At 43.9% G+C, this 22330-nt stretch overlaps 1 protein-coding gene across 10 annotated transcripts in view; it reads left to right on the top strand.

The window, feature by feature from the left end:
• The window catches only part of LOC144115640 (uncharacterized), a 73049-nt gene that overhangs the window by 1159 nt on the left and 49560 nt on the right, over positions 1-22330 (top strand). For 8 of the 10 annotated variants that reach the window (XM_077650072.1, XM_077650070.1, XM_077650079.1 and 5 more), the window contains exons 3-4: positions 10845-10884; positions 13809-14144. In XM_077650072.1, the coding sequence (XP_077506198.1) occupies positions 14103-14144 (42 nt within the window). In that variant the 5' untranslated portion in view covers positions 10845-10884; positions 13809-14102. Of the gene's footprint in view, positions 1-10844; positions 10885-13808; positions 14145-19197; positions 19278-22330 lie in introns of all 10 variants that reach the window. The other 2 variants (XM_077650077.1, XM_077650073.1) reach the window with 2 other exon arrangements.

Here is a 22330-nt window from a genome sequence, read left to right as displayed (position 1 = left end):
GCCTATGTGACTTCAAGCTGTGTGCTGTCATGCCTTTCATTCCTTTGGTTGGCTGCTCACTAGTCTTGCTCTTAGTATGTGACTTCTGAACATTTTTAGTCTTTGAAAGTCATGATGATGAAGGTATGGTTTTCAGAGCAGCATCCAACGGTGCCTGTTTTGTGTCAAGAGATCTGTTAAAGAAAAACGGTGGCATTTTTTTAAAACTTGGGCTGGGTAGAAAAGTATACCATTTCTGTAGTAGTAATAAAAATGCACCGAACTGCAAGGTAAGAGCATCCAAAAGGAGGTAATCACAGCACTTATTATGCACAAGTATGCCACAGTGCTAAAGCTGATGTATTTAATGCTTGTAAGGGTTTTAGTACATTCTTCAGTGAAACAAGAGATTGTTCCCTCGAGCTGTGAATGACGTGTTGTTTCTTGGGTAATAACGCATTGCAGTTGTAACTGGGTATTTAAGTGTATGAAACTCTGAACGCCGCTAATGTAATCTATTCCCATGTGTTTCTTCTTTAAGACCACCATTGTAATGTGAAACATATGTACTGTACTTGCTTGGAGGGCTAGGAACTTCTGAGTAGTTTTTTTTATGTTTTGATAACGATGACTTGGAAGTGAGAAGTTGAACTTGAGCTTTGCATACTCCCTGTCAGTATCTGCAGCTTCAAATATGCATTGTTAGAATTCAACACAGCCTCAATGCCTCGTTTATGGTCACATTAGGATATGTGGGACCATTGTTACTTGTCACAAAAAATGTTTTATCATGGCTTGAGAAGCACTTTGCTAAAGAGGTATTCTCCAGAACAAAAATATATTGTTATTTGGGTGAGGTGAATAAAAATTTCACAGTTGAGATGTTTTTCCAGTTCTTTTTAAATCTTGTCAATTTTCTATATTTATTAGTTCAATATTTTGCAAGCCATTCATTCTAAATATAGGGATGTTTTTGTGTACTTACTTGCCTTCAGTATATACTCACAACGGCACTGAGAAATATTTTTTTGCTGACTGTGATCTTTATAAGCAAAGATGAAATTGTGTACCATGTATAAAATTTCTGAATAAAAAAAATAGACTGATTAGAATGCCTCCTTATGATGGGACTACAATAGTTCCAACAAAATTCGATCCCTTTGGTAACAATAAATTGGAATAGGAATAGTATGGCTAATGTGACCATATTCATCGCCCGCCGAAGTGGGACCGGGGGGGGGGGGGGGGGGGCAGCCACCCCACTACCAACAACCTCTATTCATCTCCCCATGCCACTACCACCCTCTTTCACCCTCCACAAGAATCCACTCATAACCAATGCAGCAGGAGAATGAAAAAGCGAAGGCAAAATCTAATTCAAAGAGACAGTAGGAAAGCCAGCTACCTTCCAGAAGTGCCACATCCCCACTCCACACCCATAGCAAAGAGGCTGCCCACCCTCGACCCACCTCCGTCCATCTTCATTCTCCAGAAAAAATTCTCTCATGTGTGTAGTCTCAGCTTAGAGTAAAAGTACCAAAGTAATAATCCAGGATAAATCCAACTGCTCTCACAGAATTTTCACCTCAGATGTCTGATTCTCCTGTCATTTTTTTTCTTCACTCATCCTTGTTTCTGTTCACTTGTAGTTATGAATAGTGATCGGTACCAAACTAACCCAACCCTCTGCACTAGCCTATCCTGTGTTGCTCTGTACCTTGACGGTCATCTTTCGCTCGCTGTTATTTTCATCTTAATCCAAACAAACTGGCCCATGTATAGATACTACGGCTTCCTAAAAGGGGCGGGATGGCCTCTGCTGTCTATTCTCGCCGCAACATATCTGCATCCTGTGAAAGTTTGTTCGGAATTCGGCCACATAGTTATAACGGCCGTTTTTCTCCATTCGGCCTTCAGTCGGGGAGCCAAAGTGGGACAAAACACCGTCTCACAGCCAGGTTGGTGGGACAGCGTGACCTCTGCCCTAAAAGTGGGGCTGTCACACCGAAATCTGGCCATATTAAGTATGGCTGCATTCTGCATATAGTCAAGCATATCTTTACCAAATTTCATTGTGACGTGATGAATGTAAGTTCAGTACTGTCATGCACAAACACTAGAAGAAAACATGTTTGTAATTTTTATTTCAAGCTACGAATCTTCCAGAGATTGCATCCAAAATAGGAAGGCTTATTCTCTCTGCCTGCTGCACCGCAATGAAGGGAAATGTCCCTACTGAAATTGTTTGCCATTTTGAAAGTAGCTCAGTGGTGCTCATTTTTCAGTCACTAGGCATCGTTACATCGCATGTTTTAGTAATTTTCTCTTTGTACTCTGTGCTGGTACTCTTGGATATGAAAGAGAGAGGCTTACACATAAACAAGCAAGAACCAAAAGGGGAATTTTTGGACAAAAAATTCTGCTTTTTATTTGCATATTCCTTTAAGAGTACTTCACAGATGGTAAAGTTTTTGAGTGCATATTGTATGTATTCATCCTAAAAGTGTGTTTTTCACTTTGCTATTAACGCCAATAGCTCTCAGCACCGGAACGTGGCACAGAAGAGATTTTGAATGTGTGTATAAGTGTCCAGAGTCTAAAGTGAGGACAGCATGTAATGTCACGAGTGCGCATTCTGAAGTAGGTTCATAAAATAGTAAAGCCTGATTTTGCAAAATTTTTGTTATGAAGAAATTTCGATTTGCTAACAGTTTAATTTGCATTTAACGAATTTGATACCTTCGCCATAGGAAAGTTAACCGCTAAAATTGATTTTACTCAACTTTCTCGAAAATGTGGACCGAAAAAAGTAAAAGAATACCATCATTCCAGCATTCTATAGATAGTAGCAACAATATAGCAGCAATGATGTAGAGTAGAGCATCTGCGTAGTGTGGAAAAGGACTGCGGTTGAAATCCTGATGCCGTGCTGTTCTCCACTGAATAAAACACTCTGCTTGTCAATGGAATTGCATAACCAGATGTGGGGTGCTGCTTGATCTCGGTAATCAGAGCCGGCAACTCACTCCCTCGCCAGAACGCAATTTTGCCACCCTGCTGTAGTGCTTGGCTACAACCTCCTATATGAATAAACCAATTAATCCTTGCCCGCAGTCCCCAGTGGCTGTGGAGCAACTGACCTAGGCGGCTGTTAGACCTGCGCTGCAGCAGAGTATGGTAAGAATCTCTGGCTCTGGACAGGCCACCATTGGGAACTGATCCTGGAAGCGTTTAGCGTTAACTTTTTCTAGCGAGGCTAGTCTAGGAGTGCCCTTCGAGAAACTAGCAGGTATTATATGGGATGTCATTGGGCTTATTGAGGTTAGGAGGACAGATGAAGCTTATACAGTGTTAAAAGGTAGGCACGTACTATGCTATCGTGTATTGATGGGCAGACAAGAGCTAAATGTGGGATTCCTCATCAATCAGAATATAGCTGGAAACATAGAGGAATTCCAGAGTATTATCGAGAGGAAGACAGCTATCGTAATTAAAGTTAAGAGGTACAAACTGAAGGTGGTACAGGCCTACAGACCTACATCTAACCATGACGACCAGATAGTCGAAAGCTTGTATGAATACATGGAATCAGCAGTGGGCAAAGTAGAAACAAAGTACACTGTACTGATTTGCACCTTCGTTGCTTAGGTAGGCAAGAAGCAGGTTGGAGACCAGGCAGTGGGACACTATGGCACTGGCTGTTGGAATAGCTGGGGGAGTTATTAGTTGAGTTCGCTAAGAGAAATAATTTATGGATCATGACTACCTTCTGCAAACAGGTGAACAGAAAGTGGATGTGGAAATTCGCAGTGGCGAGATTAAAAATAAAATTGAATATTATGCGCTCAACCTGGAATCGTGCATGATGTGGAGGTTCTCGGAAAGGTGCAATGTAGAGAATATAGGATGGTAAGGGCTCAAATTAGCTTAGGGTTGAAGAGGGAAAGAAAGAGACTAGTGAAGTAAAATCTCATTATAGAGTTAGTTTTAAGAAAAAAAGTCAAGAAATTCAAGATCTCACTGCAGAACAGATAATTGGCTTAAATCGATAACAGTGACCTTAATTTTCAAGTGATAAATGACATTCGTACAGTTATCATTACGGAGTGCCCAGTAGACGCAGGCAGTAGAATGGTTAGAGTGGGTACTGGCAATCTCTCAGACATAGGCAAAAATCAGGCCTATATGCTGAGAGACAAGTAGGGCAATATCATTAGCAATATGGATAAGAGGGTTAAACTAGCCAAAGAATTCTACACAAATCTCCACAGTGGCCACTGTAATCTGGACGTTGTGGAGAGAGAGAGTAGTGGACAGCAATGGACATCCCACCAGTAACAAAAGAGGAAGTAAAGACAGTCTCAGGAGCAATGCAAAGAGGAAAAGCAGCTAAAGGGTACTTTCTTGAGCTAGTCAGTACATGTGTCGCAGCATTGTGTCTGTCTACTTCTTTCATCCTGTCTAAGTCACTCTTTACCTTTGCCTGGGGCACATAGCTGGTGAGGATCAGGTAACAGCTTATCTAAGTCACTCTTTACCTTTGCCTGGGGCACGTAGCTGGTGAGGATCAGGTAACAGCTTATCTGTTGAAGGATGGTGAGGAGATTGTACTCGAAAAACCAGCCACCCTGTATGCACATTGCCTTATGACCTTGGGCGTACCGGAATCATGGAAGAACGCTAACTTCATCTCAATCCATAAAAAAGGGGACGTTAAGGACTAAGAATTGGACTGATCCACACACTGCCTGTTATCTCCAAGGTATTTGCTCAGGTAGTTGCTAATAGAATCAGGAAAACCTTAGACTTCAACCAACCAAATCGCCAGGCAGGCTGTCGTAAAGATTACTCAGAGTATAACCATCGTAGCCTTCATAGATTACTGAAAGTATTTGACTCAGTCGAAACATTAACAGTCGTGCAGGCATTAAGGAACCAGGGTGTAGAAAATCCTTACCTAAAAGCAGGGTCATTCCATGCCAAACGTCCCAGGTGTTGCGCTCGACCATCTCGAATTTGTTCAAAAAAATTCATGGAAACTTATCGTAATGTGCGTAATGAAAGCCTGAAACATTTTTGCAAAAAAAAAATAATTCGAGAAGTGAGGGCAGTTTGAATATTTATGTTGAATTCCAATGGCAGATCCGGAACAAGTTTTTCTGCTCTGTTGGGAGCAATCGTATTCCAATGGCAAAATGGGAGTGCGAGTTGTCTGTTCCAATGGCAGATCGGGATCAGACGTCGATCCCGGATCGCTCCGTGGAGCAGCGATATTTGCTCCGCCGAAATCGGCAGATTTGGCCGGAACCGCGTGCGACGTTTTACTTTCCCGCGTCCGCTTCCGGTCATGACCGGCTGCATCCGTTCTGTCGCATACGCGAACTTCCTGTCGTCGCTACGCGGTGATCCGGGCAACGTACAAGCAGTATTTTTGACTTTTTTAAATTGAATTCTCCCAAATGTAATTATTTTTCGTTTTATTCATGTCCGCACAAGTTAAAACAAATAATTTTCTTAACAGGATGTCAATTCCATCGCGGTCAATTCTTTGTGACCGCTTTTTAGACCAAAATCATTGACTTGTTTGAACCTCCCACGCTTTCTGATGTCAGACGACGCGTACTCTCTAAGCCTAGTGGCTCTGTAAATAAGGAAGCAATCTGAAAATTGGCGCGTTTCATCACTAGAATTTTGTGGTGCGGGCATAATCACACAAAGCGAAAGCTTCGTGCGCCTTTTGTTTGCCGTGAACGCGAGAGACAGAGTAGCGGCAAGGACGAATCGCTGGTGAAGTGAGAGGCCGCGCTTCGAAGGGCGCCACCATGTTGCCTGAACTTGGAGCTATTCTTGCGCTGAAGTGCCCCCGCGGGAGCGCATGCATTCCATTGGCAAAATGGGAGGGAGTGATTTCCGCCTGAACTACGCGCTCCATTTGTGATCCGGCAGAGCGCTCTCGATCTGCCATTGGAATTCAACATAGAAAAGGCGAGAAACCAGATACTGCTCAATAATTAATAAGTTCAAATTTTTAGAAAACACTTCAAAAATTTTTTCATCGACATTTTAATAGATTTCGTCTTTTGATATAATTCGGAGCATACAGCTTTACACGGCGTAAATATTTTTCAGAAATCAAAAAAAAGTATGGAACTGTGTCATTTTGTCGTTTTTTGTTTTGAGCATCAACTTGCTCTCGGAAATTCGGAAATATCCGTTTTGTTCCTCTAGATGTCTAGTATCTATAATAAATGTTACAGGTGATGAAACTGCGTACATGGAAGTAAAAAAAATACTAAAGTTGCAAAAAGTGCGTTTTGAGCCAGAAACAGTCGTTAATTTCACCCCAAGGTGGTTCAAGTAAAAATACAAACAATAGCAGGTTACGTAGAATGGTTCATTGCCTTTCATTTCTGAAATTTTTATCAAGGTAATTTTCGTTTAAAGCGAGAAAAGAATTTTTGAAGTAGAGCTTTTCCAGAAGCATTCTGGAAGCAGTACAGTGCCTTGTGTAATACGGTGCCTGCTGGCAGAACATAAAACCTTTGTCCATAAAGTTCCGAGACTGAGTCTATTAAAAAAATTGTGTTTAACATTGAAATCATTTGTGCAGCATCTCTTCGAAATAGTCTCCCTTGCAATCTATACACAGCTTCCAACACTTCTTGAGGTCTTGGAAACAGTTGGAAAATGCTTATTTTGGCAGGGCTGTCAGCTCCTTTGTAGTGGCGTCATCAATGGCCTCCACGCTCCCCATCCAGCGACCTTTTAGGGCTTGCTCCACACGAAGAAACAGGAAAAAATCGCATGGGGAGAGGTCAGGCGAGTATGGCGGATGGGGAAGTACAGTAATGCTGTGCTTGGCAAGAAATTTTGTCATGCTGTGAGCAGCGTGTGGCCTTGCTTTATCGTGGAGGAGGCTCCATTGTCCAGATGCCCATAAGTCAGGGCGACGGCGTCGCAGTGCATCACGCATGTGTTGGAGCATGCGGATATAAAATTCCTGTTTCACCGTCTGCCCTTGTGGGATGAACTCATGGTGTATGACACCTCTGGCATTGAAAAAAATTATCACCATCGTCTTTGTTTTGGTATTCTGTCGCCGCACCTTTCTCGACGCCGGAGAGCTTGTGGCCTGCCATTCGGCACTCTGCCTCTTTGAGGATCGTATTGAAAACACCATGTTTTGTCTTCAGCAATGATGCTGTCGATGAATGCAGCATCCTTCTCTGCCTCGGAGATCAAATCAGTGCTCACTGATCTCGTGTGTCCTTCTGGTCCTGTGTGAGGGAGTGCGGCACAAGTCTGGCATTTAGCTTTCGTTTCCCTAAGTTCCCACGCAAAATTTGGTGTCATGTTGTCTTACTAATGTCGAGAGCATCTGATAGCATGCAGACTGTGATGATGCAGTCTTGCTGTACGATTTCTCTGATCTGAGCCACATTGTTTTCATTCTGTGAGGTTGAAGGGCACCCCTGCCTTGTGTTGTCTTCCACGGACGTTCTCCCCAAAACAAACCTCTTGTGCTACTCGAAAACTCTCGCCCGCGATAACTCGTTGCCGTAAGCGTCACGAAGGAGCTCATACGTCTGTCTGGCTTTCTTGTCAAGCTTCACACAGAATTTTAGGTTTACACGCTGTTCAAGGTGGACGTCCATCTCTCCACATTCACTGACAGTAGAATGCACAGACGACTAGTGACAACATATTTTTCTACATGTGCTATCTAGCGGCTGCCACAGCAATTAACATAAATAGCTCAGGTTAGCCCGAAAAAATGGAGCTACACATACGCAAAAACATTTGTTTTGGGGAATCATTTCTAGAGAAGAAAATAAATGAGTCGAAACTTTACGGACAAGGGTTGTATATGGAGCTTATGGCAGTTGCGTTTGTGATATGTATCATAATAGCAACCGCTTTCCCTAATCTCACTAGTTCCTTTAGTAAAACTGATCTAATGAAATGCGTACGTTCCATTCAGTAGCCAGGTTTAAGTGGGTTGCAGTGTGTTTCTCATGCAGTAGTCATACCTCCTGGAGCAGTAGCTCTCAGCTGTAAATGTAGCGAGGAATGCATGAACACTAAATGATGTGGTTGAGGGGCCCAGGAGTGTGGATATGCGAGTATTCTTTGTGGAAACCCAAGTACAGGTGGTGACGAGAGCCGAAGAGGTCGTCGCCAGTCTCCACTGACGGCCACCTAACAAGATCAACAAACCCATTTATAACTCAAGCCGATCAAGCCGATAATAAATGTTTTCCAATCCAATTGTGGTTATAAAAGGATAGGTTACATGACTCATTGGGACCATGAGTTGGTCTTGCTTTATGTATCTGTTTAAAAAAAATCAGTGCTGGAAATATTTGAACCCGAGTATTTCGAAATATCAGATATATCGAACACACAGGTTATCTTCTTGAAAACCTGTGCAAAAGTAGACAGGAAAGTTGCTCAGTAATGTTGCTTAATTTTGCCGGCCATTCAATATATTGAACAGCGTGCCATGGCCCTGCAAGTGCCACTTCTCTTAGTGAGGCTTTTTGATAACTTTTCGTGCACGGAGATGGTTTAGCTACACTGCCTTGGGCGCCTTTTAGCAGCAGTAATACTGTGAAATGTGTGACAAGTTGAACGTGAGGTGTGCTTGAGGGCAGCCTTCGGTCTATTGTACTCAATTTCCATGCCACATTCAATTTCTACCACATGACATAGTAGTTGTGCGGTGAAGCCAGCCAAACTAAAGCCTAGTTGTGGCTCTTGAGGGTTGGCTTTCCTGCAGAAGGTGCGGAAACCAACTGTGCCTTAATTTAACGAGTGATTAATCTATTCATAATGTACTGGCAACAGGACTAGACATCTTATGGTAGGCAGTGGCTAGTTCAAATGCAACATCTGCTGTGGCTTTGATGCGAAACAGATTATGGCTAGCGACACCTAACGAGTGTTGCTAGCCGTAATTTAGCACTGCCAGCATGCTAGCAGGCAGTGGTTCATGAGCGTTGATGCAATGTATTCTTGCTTCTAGGTGACAGACAAGCTTGTATTCTGCCATTTTTTATATACCGATTTATCAACATACCAGGCTATTTCACGATCCCTAATATGATATATCCAAATACGACTGTATTCACACAAGTAATCGCTATATTCATCATGGTGCACAACGTCCGTGTTGTGAACACCTTTCTTTGTTGTGTGTATAGGCTGGTTGTGCATTGCTGTCATTGAAACGTGTTCTTTGTGTTGCCGGAAATCAACCAGACCTCCAAGAGTTTTGTACTTTTAAGGCGCCAGAACCACACACACACACAAACACGCACAAGAGAAGAGAACGTGTGTGTGTGTGTGTGGTTTTGGCACCTTAAAAGTGCAATGTTCAATTACCAACTAGCCCAACAAGAAGTTCTCTCCAAGAGTTGCTCCTTTTAGTTCCTGCAATGGGGGCATGAAAACCTTTGTCACCATTCATCGCGAGATTCGAGAGTGGTGAAGCTGAACGTGTGCTTGATGGCAGTGGTTATGTGGGATGGGCAGCGCACTGGTATTCTATTAGATCCAGAGACTTTTGCAAAGAGCTTCTTTGGATTTTAGCCGAGTTATTTCGTGTGAAGTTTGGTAAAAAATATTTGATGACCTATCTGTTGTATATGATCTGTTCCAAGATGTGACAGGGTTCAGAAGTGACAAAGCTCAGTTGTAGACATTGGTGGTCAAAATTTTTCCAGAGGTCACATTTTTCTTTATTATGTCATTACACAGTGCACAGGTGGGAGATGGAGGGCAGTGTCCTGGCACATCAGGTTGGCACTAGCAAGAATTTGTAGACTAAGGCCCTGACAGCATACTGCATTTCCACAGTGCCTTTTTGTGATGATAGTTGCTGTCAGGATGCCAGTGGCACTGCCTTGTGAGTGAGGTCCATAAATTCTGCTTCTTGAGGCCTCACCAGCAATCTCCTGCAGGTAGCACAGCTGGTAGCCAAGGTTTCTAGGTGGCTTGATGAAAAGACTGTCAGTGATTACTTGTATTGCCAGGCTACCTTCTCCAATGTGTTCTCACTCATGCAGGCTTCTCTGGTAGTTTTGGTAGCCATAAAGTGAGAAAGACACATCAGTCCTGGTTAAAAAACTAATGCATGTTAGTTTTTTATCCTGGACTGGTGTATCTTTGTGTAGGTTTCGTATATACAAAGCCTTATGTGGTCTAAAGTAGAATATGCGTGCATTGTCTGGGCTGCATGCTATAACATAAAAAGGAGAAAATTCAAAGGAAAGCTGTCCATTTCATTTTTTTTGAAGTACAGTCATACTCTTCGAGTATCAGCACTAATGCATCAGCCTGAATACATCCGTGGCAAGACAGAGGCCCATACCTCTCCCATACTTCTCCTAATAACCCTGACCTGTGCCAGCTTCGGCCATATTATCCCCGCAAGGTTCTTTATCTCATCCATCCACCTAACTTTCTGCCACCCCCTGCTATGCTTGTCTTCTCTTGGTATCCAATCTGTTACCATTAATGACTATCGGTTATCCTACCTTAGTATTATATGCCCTGCGCCCTGCCTGAGCCTATTTCTTCTTGATTTCGACTAGGATATCATTAACCATTATTTGTTCTCTGACCCACTCTGCCCTCTTGCGGTCCCTAAACGTTAACACCTATCATTTTCCTTTTCGTAGCTCGCTGCGTTGTCCTCGATTTAAGGTGAACCCTTTTTGTTACCCTCTATGTTTCTGCCTCGTAGGTGAGTATTGGTAAGATACAGCTGTAATGTACTCTCTTCTTGAGGAATATTGGCAAACTGCCATTCGTGATCTGAGAGAGCCGGCCATATATACTCCACCCCATTCTTTTTCTTCTAGTTGTTTCCCTCGTGATCCAGATCTGCGGTCACTTCCTGCCGTAAGTAGACATATTCCGTTACCACTTCAAGCGGCTCAGGCATTACTGAATCGGTGTAGATGAGCCTTATGTAAGAATACTAGAACATATCTATAACCACTCGACAGCCACCATAGTCCTTCATGAAGTAAGCGATACAATTCCAATAAAGAAGGGTGTTGGGCAGGAAGACATGATCGTGCCAATGCTGTTCACCATCGTTTACAAGAGGTATTCAGAGGAATGGATTGGGAACAGTTGAAGAGGTATTCAGGGGAGTGGATTGAAAACAGTTGGGGATGAGAGTTAATGGAGAATACCTTAGTAATCTATGATTCGCTGATGACATTGCCTTGCTAAGTCACTCAGGGGATGAATTGCAAAGCATGATCAGTGACTTGAGCAAAGCAGAATGGTGGGTCTAAAAATTAATGTTCTGAAGCCAAAAGTAATATTTGACAGTGTCGTAAAAGAACAGCAATTTATAATTGGCAGCAGTAATGCAGTCCAATTTAATCCCTGCCCTACATTCCTGGCACCGATTTCTGTGATTAAAATTTCTATTTGTTATTTAACCAGTAACTTGGATTATAACTAACATTATCGAGAACCCGACAGATCCGACACTCACCTCCTTTCTCTTGTCCCATAATTTGCTAAGACTTATTTTTTTCTGTCCTTTCTTTTTTACAGACAATCGCTGATTGGAACGGTTTATCAGCCTACTGTGTACAATCTCTTTATCCTATTTTGTATTTGTACTTCATTCCTGCTTGAGCCTCATGGTCTGCAGTATGTCATAAAGAAATAAATTGTGGTCCCCCTTCTACTTTGTGTTAGTGAGATTCAACTGTATTTTTTAGACAAAACTGTTTCTTTACTGTTCATTACTATGAGCAGTATGATGTCTATGATGTCTAGGTTCCTAATAACATGTAGAGCCAGTGTCGGTACCATTAACATGTGGATAACTGAAAAAGTCATTACAGCCTGCTTGAGAATGCTGTGATGTTGGAATTTGAGCTGTCTTGTTTATTTTGGTGGCTTGGACTGAGGCAACTATTTTCTGTTCTTTTTAAAGCCTGGTCATGTGTTTCTGTTCTGTTACACATTTGATAGCGCTGTAGACATCATCACTACAAAAAGATCTCAATAATTAGATGTGCCAGTATTTGCAGCTTTAGCTTTTGGTTTGTTATGTGGAGAGAGGTATAATTAAATGTGCTTTCACATACTGAGTTGACTGTTGCATGACCTCAAAAACTTGAGAAATTGTTGGCAAGACAACTTGCTTTGTGCCTGTTTGACGATGGCTTAATAAACTGAAGATTTCATTTTGCTAGGAGATAACTAAGATTTTATACCTGTCTAGGCTACATTTGTGCAATTACTAGGAATACACCGATGGGTCTGCTGCATAGCAGATTGAGAAATGGCACTTGCAGTGTGAGTCGTAATCTGCTCTGTGTTTATATGAGGGTGAGGAGGAAGACCATGGCTCATGCGCTTGGCACATTGCTCGCGATTGCTCCGGTCGCTGAGGATCCAATGCATCACTGGTGTGGCTGGCACCATCTATGAGAGTCTCCTGTAACATACTCCCTTTTTACCTCGCCTTTTTTAGCTAGTTTTCCAACAATAAAATCGTGAAGTCTCTTGGAAAGCAATCTTGCCCATTTTGGTCACACTCGTATTTGAGTCATTTCAGGGTACTGGTGAATTCTTTGCTGCTTAGTTTCAGCTTTAGAATTTATCTCCTTGGACTCTGGTTCCTTTTTTGGTTCTTTTTGGTTTCCATTTGTGCTCTTAGGTGGGCTTCTAATGAACGCTCGGTTCCTTTTCGGAACACTTGTCTCCTATGGTGGCCTCATACGATCTGTCGTCAACTCTTTTGGCATAGTTTCTTTCATCCATGCTCCACTTCTGATGGAGCGGACAGTTACATCTTGTCATCCTTTCAATGTTGGCAAGTCCTTGGCATGCCTGTTGCGATTAAAGATTGTTCTTTGCCTTCTTTCATGTTTCTTGCCAGTTATGCTCATTGTTTTGGATGTCCTGCCATGTCATGTATGTGTGTGATCATCTAAAAAAAGTAGCACTGAATTACTTTTCTAGATAAAAAAAATGCAGATACTGTACATAGCTCTTACTATTGCACCACTGAGGTCTACCCACACTGACGTGCTCCAAGGCTGTGGGAGAGCCAGACCAAGACAGAAAGATGAAATGCAGGAATGTTCTCCAAAGCTGCCCTGTATTTAAAATGGCTGCTTTGACCTTGAATTGTTTTTCTTTCTGTCTAGAAACAAAAATGGGCAGTATCTGATTTGCTGAAGGGTATTTTTTTGATGGAGACTGCCATTTTTATGTTGCTCAAAAATTATGAGCAAAAAAAGCAGAGAATTTGACGCGGTACACAAAATGAGTGCTAATAGTGATTTATCTTTGCTGCAAAAATTCACAGGGACAACTAATTACATTATGCGTTGGTAATGCGATAGCATTCAACGCTGTTGATGCCTTTGCTGGACTTCAGTGGTGGGGCTTGTGAGACTCAGGTTGCTGTTCCCATGCAATGCTTTTCCTGAGCTGTGCCCGTACACCACCTGCTACGGTTGACGGCAGATGGTGGCAGGTGATGCAGCCCGCCACCTATGTGATGCCACTTTGTTGTCTCGATGAGGCTTCTAATGCTATCGTATTTAAAAAATAACCCGAATTGTGGAACCTTTGTGGAATAACCCAATTTGTAACCGGTTTGAACACAAATTATAGTGCCTGCAGTGGTTAGTTTTTCTTTGTTTTCACATGTCCAATGAGGAGGCCTACTCTGAATAATCTAGGCGAGCTCTTTGTCCATGCTGGTGCTCTTGGCTGTACTGAGTTATGCTGTGTTTGTCTATGCTTTGTCAACATTTTTTTCTGCGCTCTGTTGCATTATGCAGGCCAAGGCACAACCACGGCCAATGCACCAGCCAATGTTGCCACACAGCAAGCCACCACAACCACTTGCGAGACACAACGGGATGTCAGGCACAAATGCAGAGAGGGTGGTGGCCGTTCACAGGGCAACTGGGCCTGTTTCACTGTCTCAGCGCAGTATTACCTTTGTGGAAGGCCGTCTGACCTCGTAGCCCGGCCAGTACCTGGGGTTGGTGTCCGGGCCGTGAAGTCGATCTTGAGTTCTAGCCCTAACCTGCAGCTTCTTCCCATCCAATGGTGTGGCCACAGAGTGGCCCATGACCGCCCAGCGTGTCACCATTCTCATTGCTATGGCCAAGGTACAGCTGCACCATATACCTTTAATCTAATGATAATAATCTATTTATTTGTTTTTTTTTTTAGTTCCTAGCTCAAAGCAGTGTGTAAGGTTACACCCAGTGACCCAGGTGTTGTATTGTGCTGACTTTTTCGTTGTTATTTCGCATCAGTATTATGGAAGGCACATTCACGCACCCTTTATAAGAAGACATAAAAATAACATGCGTAGTTTTGGTATTCAGAGAAAACCTTTGTTGAAACCATTTACAAACGAGCTGAAGTTCAGCACTTAAAATTTATTTGACTGTTTTAACAAACTTAGAGGTAACCACTAGTAAAGTATCATCAGCATGCATAATAGCGCGGGTATTACTTTGCCTGTCAAATAGATGGTTCATCTAGAGCATGAAGGTTGTGCGCCTAAGGACTGAGTCCTGCGGAGTACCTACAAATATAAACGTATAGTACTTTACCTGTGTGTGCCAATGGTAATGCACTGGTACGCCCGTTCAGGTAACCCCTGAAGAAATCGAGAACAAACACCTGAACCCATATTCGTGTAAGATCTTAAAATCTGCTGTGCCGAATGCTTTTTTTAACATCTAGGAATACACCGATAGAAATATTGTTATATCTGAGTGCCTCATTATTTATGCCGGTCACGGAAAGGACAGCTGTGATGGTCGGTCTGAATTTCTGGGAGGCGTGCTGGAATGATGACAGAATGTTTTTCTAGTGCGAAATTGTGTAATTCTATGAGTGATCACTTTTTTGAGCTGGGTATTCACACAGATAAGGAAGGATAGTAGCCTACAATTACCAAACTGATTAGGATTTCCACTTTCGGTCGATAAGATTGAACCACCCTTGCAAGCAATAAAATTGCAGGATAAGTACTGGACAGAAACGTTTAAATAAACAATGAGGCTAAGGCCATTGGACCTTCTGCATATCTGCAAACTGATGAGATTACAATGCAATTGCTAGCATGCTCGCGGTAGGCAAGAGGAAAAGGCAGTGGCATAATGGGGAGAGCATCACAAGCCTTACGCATGCCTTGTTTGAGGGCTTTGGAGGCTTACAGGTGCTGCTTTACTTTCTTAGAATCACAAAAGGGGGCCGAAATGCACGGGTGTGTATTTAGCACATACGGCTGTTCCGCGAAATACTTTGGCAATGTCAATATTCTATGGGAGGTTGCTCAAAAAAAAAAAAAGCTACCGTTGATTTTTACGCTAGCTTTTGAACAAAATCACCAGGTTGACACTCTGTACCGTCCTTCTTGGCTTCATTTCAGGATGGTAATTGCGTGTAGCACTGGCATCGTCTCGGCCAAACAGATATGCTCTCGCCACCTGTGGACACACCTTCCCTGTAATATGTTGTTAGCACAGCACTTAATGGTCGCTGGAGAAATTGGCCACGCCTGCTCATGCATAGACAGTGCACCTGGACATGTGCCTACCTAAAGGATGGCAGCTGTGACCTAATGAGTCGATTGATTTAGCCATTTTCTTCACAAATCAGTTGACTATAACTCAGCTATTTGAACTATGGCTCACTTGTACTACTGCTCACTTGTAATACTTGTAATACTGCTCACTTGTAAACTGTGTCGCAGACAAGGCTAGATGTATTCACTTTTATTTTCCATGTGCTTTATCGTATGCATTGTCCACTACTATCATTCACTGGCAGAAATGAATAATGCCCTGCAACTCAAACGATACCTGTCCATGGCTGTCACCTTGCACACAAGCTCATAATCACATGTACCGCTTCATGAAATACAGTCGAGCCCACTTATAACGAACGTGAGCGTCACGCAGTGTCCGTTCGTTATATCCCGAAGTTCGTAATAAGTGGACCACAGCTTTAAATACAGTTGCTTGTCAAAACACAAAATTTTTCTTTACGAAAAAGTCCATGATGGACGTCTGCTTTTGCAGCGCAGACCCGATGAGGGAGGCTTCCAGTTTATTTAAAGCATAAGCGTGCTCTTCGCCAAGGCCCTTGGCATAGACGAGTTGTCTGACGCTATGTAGCCCATTGCTGCAGGCACGCTTATGGGTGCTGGCTCCGAAGTTCCATCCTCATCTGATTCCTCCGCGTCACTCTCGTCCCGCACTTCAGAACCGATGACCTTGTCTGTGCTGCATGGTTCCACTGTGTCGGCATCGTCATTGACAGAAATAAGATCATTACAACCAATGTCATGACCCCTCATGCTGGAGTTGACGCGCTGCCACAAATCGCCGCCGGGCTGGTCATCTTCCGAAACATCAGGCCTGGCATCAGACACTGTGTCGACGAAGCCAGCCTTGTGGAAGCAGTTCTGCACGCCAGTGGCCGTCACCTCCACCCTGGCCGCTTTCAGTATCCCTACCGCTGAATACAATACAAATGGGCACGGTGTTCCCATCTGCGATCCCCAATTACAACCAGGGCCCAAGACGTGAATGAAGCCAATGAAACGTCCGCACCGCGACATGAGTGGCAAAAGCGCGCGATGGGGTAGACGTGCACAGGGGCCAATCAAGCCAATCAATCTAAAGATACAGATGCAGTGCGCCAGAGGAGAGACCAATGAGGGGCATCCATGAGCATCAGTGCAGCCACCTCTTGGCTCTCACGGAACGCCTGCCTCAAGGAGCGTGGCCTCCGCGATCGGTACCGGCGGTGACGCAGTTGATTGCGGAACCTTGTGCGGATTTGCAAGAGAGTGAGGAAAGCGGAGTTGTCAGGAGGGGGCGGGAGGGCGATCTTGGAAGACGCATCGGTAGGGAAAGGGTAGCTCGCTTGAGAGCGGCACGAAACAGGGCGGGCAGTTTGCCTGCAATGAGGCTCAGGAAAACATACCGCGCGGCGGGCGCACAAAGGGGTCGGAGGCAGGTTATCTCTCATCATGGCGCCGAGTTTATGCCGTCCGTTTGCTGTAACCGATCAGCAGGGCTTGATGACATTCATTATACGTGTAATTTTGTGCCATTGAAACAATGTATATTTTGACGGTCATGCAGGTCTCGTTTGTTATAAGCGAAAGTTTGTCTTAAGTGGGGCCATTATATGTGTGCTTGACTGTAGTGCCAGATAACTCATCATGCAATGAAAAGAGCTGAACGTGCTTATGTTGCTTTTTGCACTTGTTAAAATATGCAATTCATGCCAATGTAGCTGCATAAGAAGAACAAACTTTAAGCATGTCACAGTAAAAAATCATCAGCCTGACTATGCCCACTACAGGGCAAAGGCCTCTCCCATGTCTCTCCTACTACCATATAAACTCTTGTAAGGACCGCACTTTTTTTTTCAGATTTGAGGGCCGGTTTTCAGGGTGCGGCCCATAAAGCGATGCGCGAAAAAAAGTTTTTACAGTAAAAACAACAATCGGGGAATGAGCGGCATTTATTCTATGTTGAATCGTCACTCGCAGAGTATTCCGACTTCGACCTGGTGCTGTGCTCTGGTGCACATTCATCCCACAACAAGTGGCACAGCATTTCCGCTGTCAACATGCGGCCGTTCCGCGCTTCCATCACTTAGCAGAGCAGGTTTTCTTCCAGTTCAGGAAACTTGCACGGCTTGCCTCGGAAAGCGCGCTTTTTACAGCTTGTGTTCCTCATTGCACCCTTTTGGTTGCACCAGCGTCGGACGCACTTTTCGGCTACGTCGAATTTCCTGCCCGCCGCACGCTTGCTGTGTTCGACAGCAAACTCTTAGCCATGTAGCTATTAAGATGCTTGCTTCATCATGCCAGAACGGCAATGCTCGGCGACAGCACACAAAAGCCACAACGACGGCGATCTACCACGCTACCACAACTACCGTGCCTTTGACAGCCGCAATAGCGTGGTGCTGGTGATACTGATGCCGATATGGATAGTGGGAGCTCGCACCGAAGGAAAAAGTTGATGATAAGCCACCGCTTCGGGCGCCATCTGTGGGTGGCATCTGAAAAGCTCCTGTGTGCATGTGTTGCCTGCGTGATCAAGTGCACCGTTGCTCGTAGCCAGAGCTGATCGCGGAGGCCACGGCGCATGCATTTCGAAGGCTATTCCCGCACGAGTCGTGAAAAGCTTGGGTGCGGCCCTTACAGTAATATTATTTTTCTGTAATATTTCCTTCGTGAAAATGGGGTGTGGCCCATACACGGGTGCTGCCCCTACAAGCGTTTATATGGTAACCCTGTCCTTTGCCAGCTGCGGGCACTGTGTCCCCGCAAACTTCTTAATCTCATATGCCCACCTAACTTTCTGCTGCCCCCTGCTACACTTGTGTTCTCTTGCGTTCTCCTGCCCAAGCCTATTTCTTCCTCTTGATTTTTACTAGGATGTCATTAACCCGCATTTGTTCCCTCACCAACTCTGCCCGCTTCCGGTGTCTTAATGTTGCAGCGATCATTTTTTTCTATAGATCGCTGCATTTCCCTTAACTTAGGCTGAACCCTTTTCGTTAGCCTCCACGTTTCTGCCCCATTAGTGAGTACTGGTAAGATACAGCAGTTGTATACTTTTGTCTTGATGGATATTGATGAACTGCCATTCATTATCTGAGAGAACCTGCCATATGTGCTCCACCCCATTCTTATTCTTCGTTATTTCCTTCTCATGATCCGGATCAGTGGTCACTACCTGCTCTAAATATGCGCACTATTCCCTTACCACTTCCAGCACCTTTCTACGAATTGTTAACTGCTGTTTCCTTGTAAGACTGTTGAACACTACCTTGGTTTTCTGCATGTTAATTTTTTATACCCACCTTTCTGGTCTGCCTGCTTTATTCATTGATCATGATTTGCAGTTCACCTCCTGAGTGACTCAGCAAGGCAATGTCATCAGCGAATTGCAGATTATTTAGGTATTTTCCATTAACTCTTATACCTAACTGTTCCCAATTCAGGCCTCGGAATACCTCCTGCATACAGGCGGTAAATAGCATTGGTGAGATCGTGTCTCCCTGTCTAACACCCTTCCTTATTGGAATTTTATTACTTACTTTATGGAGGACTATGGTAGTTGTGCAGTTATTACAGTTATCTTCAAGTATTTTCACATAACACTGTTCTACACCCAGATTCCACGGTGCCTGCATGACTGCTGAGGTTTCCACTGAGACAAATGCTTTCTCGTAATCAGTGAAGGCTATATATAAAGGTTGGTTATATATTTTGTGCATTGTTCTATCACCTGATAATGTGAATGAATGTGGTCTATTGTCATGCTAGCCACAAAAGTATGTATCCTTAGCTGTGATTGAGCCGGCTAGTGCCCTATGCAAACCAAAATGGCGCTCAGCATAAGTAAGTATCTAGCTCTATTTGCTTTCATTCGCGCAGTGCAAAGACGAACACGGACAAGCGAGGAAACAACAAATTGACTTAGCTAGGCAGCATCATCAGCGAATGGTAGATTACTTAGACATTCTCCACTAACTCTTATCCCCAGCTGTTCCCAATTCAGGCCTTGGAAAACCTCCTGTAAACAGGCGGAGAATAGCATCGGCAAGATTGTCTCCCTGCTGACACCCTTCCTTATTGGTGTTTCTCCACTTGTCTGTGTTCGTCTTCGTGGTGTGTGAATGAAAGCATGAAATACCAACTCGCCCGGCAACTGATTTTGAGTTGCTCAATATGTGCTAGTGCGTGTATGTGCGCAAGTGTGCCGGTGTGGTTATGTGTAGGTGCAAATGTGTCGTGCGTGTGTGTGCACGTGTTTGTGTATAGGTATGTGTGTGTTGCAATGTATGAAATGCCAGTTGGGTATTGACGAATCAGGATAACATTTTCCTTGATACAAAAGCTTTGCCACATAGTCGGCGCCAGCATTTGCGCATTACTACCATGGCCTGCTGTGGTATTTAGTACCTGTAAGAAACCATTAGAGGCTCACTTAAATAATTTTCAATTTTGCGCTGCTGTGTGTAGTGACGCAGCTGGTAGAGGTGCTGCCTTTATTGTGTGCGGGCACAATTACTGTTGAGTCTCCATAGTAGCTGCGGCAGTTGGGATAAGCACTGTCAGGCAGCGCCTGTTTTGTCTACTGTACAAAAAGTCACTGTTGGCATTAGCACCACCAACACATCTTTTTGACATCACACCATAAAAGAGGTGTTCAGTACCACCTGTGCTTGAAGCCTTGCTAACATTTATTAACTTAAATGCTCTGATTAAGTCATGACACTCAGGCATAGAAGTTTCTTCCGTAAGACTTAGACTTAAGACTTAATCAGTACCCACTTTGCAAAAGTTGTTGTTATACCATATGATAAAAATCTTCAGTAGTGGCCAGACCAGAAAATATCTGTTTAGATGCAATGGGCCAAAATATTTTTACTGTAGCCCAAGTTTCTTGGAGGTACCGGCACGTGTTTATTTGTTTACTGTACTAAAGCTTTTCTGGGTGTAAAAGCAACAGCTTTGTTTCTATGAAATGTATACTGAGTACTGTTACTGTATAAGTGCCTGTAAGGGCCACACCTGTGTACGGGCTGCACCGTGTTCCAGAAGGAAATAAGAAAAAGATCCATATGAGGGCCACACTCAAACTTTCTGCGACCCACGCAGGAATATCCTTCGAAATACACATGCCGTGGCCTCCGTAATCAGCTCCGGCTGCGAGCAAAGGTCACGGAGGCCATGCCCATGCATAGGCGCTTCCAGGTGCTGCCCACGGATAGCGCCCAAGGCTGTGGGTCATCATCATCGTCAACTTTTTTGTCTGCCTCAAACTCCTACTATCCATATCGGCGTCAGTATCAGCAGCTTTAGTATATTGTGGTTGCCAAATGCACAGTATTTGTGGCAGTGTGTTAGTTCAACGTAGTAGTGGCTTTCGTATGCTGCTGCAGAGCATTGCAGTTTTAGCACCATGGGCAAGCACCTTAATAGTTACACGTCTGGGAGTTTGCTCTTGAACACTGCAAGTGTCCGGTGGGCAGGGAATTCGACGTGGCCGAGAACTGCTTCCGACGATGGTACAAGCAAAAGAATGCATTGAGGAACACGAGATGCAAAAAGCATGCTTTCCGGGGCAAGCCGTGCAAGTTTCCCGAGCTATAAGAAGAGCTGCTCTGCTATGTGATGGAAGTAAAGCCCGCATGTAAAGCCCTCACCCGAGGGCCCTTGAGGTATCTGTAATAAATAAATGAATAAAGGGTGAAATGGCTATGCCTTGACAGCAGACATGCTGCGTGACTTCTTGTAGGATGAGCATGCACCAGAGCACAGCACCAGCTCGGAGTCAAGACTCAGACTCTGTGAGTGATGGTTGAACATAAAATAAATGCCCCTTATTCCCTGATTGGTGTGTTTTAATTTTTTTTTTTGCACATTGCTGGAATGGGCCGCACGCCAAAAATTGGCTATCGAGTCTGGAAAAGGAAGCACAGCCTTGCACGCATCTTTGCAGTATGTTACCCGAGTTATGTTTCCTTTTGATGTGCCAATAATGTCATGCTTTTATCTAGTTTAGTCGAGTGTGTGTCATCTATGGGCATACTGGATGTGTATATCCTCGTCTGACCCCACATACAATATACCGTATATACTTGCATAATGAACCCACTTTTTTTCCAGAAAAGTTTATATCAGTTTGAAGGGAGGGTTCATTACGCGGGGGAAAAAAGTTTCAACGGATTTTTTTGGAAGGGTGGAGATTTATTATCGTACCTCTGTCCATGCTTTCGTCATCAGCAAACAAGCACGGCCAGATGCGTTCGTGCCGCTGGTGTTTAGCATCGTTCACTTTGACGCGCTCCGGCAATTTCGTGGTAGCTGGTGGTACTGGCCAATCGTGGCAAGATAACGTGAACTTGCTGAACACCAGCCTTGATGGTCAGGTGTGCGTTTTTTTCGTGAGGTTAAAAAAACACACAGGACCGTTACGAGCGTGTAATGCGAATGTTGAAGCCTTAGCTTACAGCACACAACATCATGCCGCTCTGCCAAGTTCGCTGAGTGTGTCTGTTGACAAGGTTGTGGCAGGGTTCATTCGCATCCATTACATCAGTCTTTAAATCAAATTTGAGGCAGTATAACAGTGCATTTTTGGTACTCAGTTTCTTTAACAAACCCACACTTACTTTCAGAAACTGCACAACTTTTCCAGCTGATAAAGGCTACGGTGAAGTAATCATCCACACATGTCATGCCCGAAAGAGACTACAAGGTGATTCAAAATTGCATCACACATGGTCGAGGCGTGTCGAG

This window comes from Amblyomma americanum, chromosome 1 (assembly GCF_052857255.1).
Source record: "Amblyomma americanum isolate KBUSLIRL-KWMA chromosome 1, ASM5285725v1, whole genome shotgun sequence".
NCBI classification, from domain to species: domain Eukaryota; kingdom Metazoa; phylum Arthropoda; class Arachnida; order Ixodida; family Ixodidae; genus Amblyomma; species Amblyomma americanum.
The sequence above is the reverse complement of the archived record's forward strand: the minus strand, read 5'-3'. Positions and strand labels throughout refer to the sequence as shown.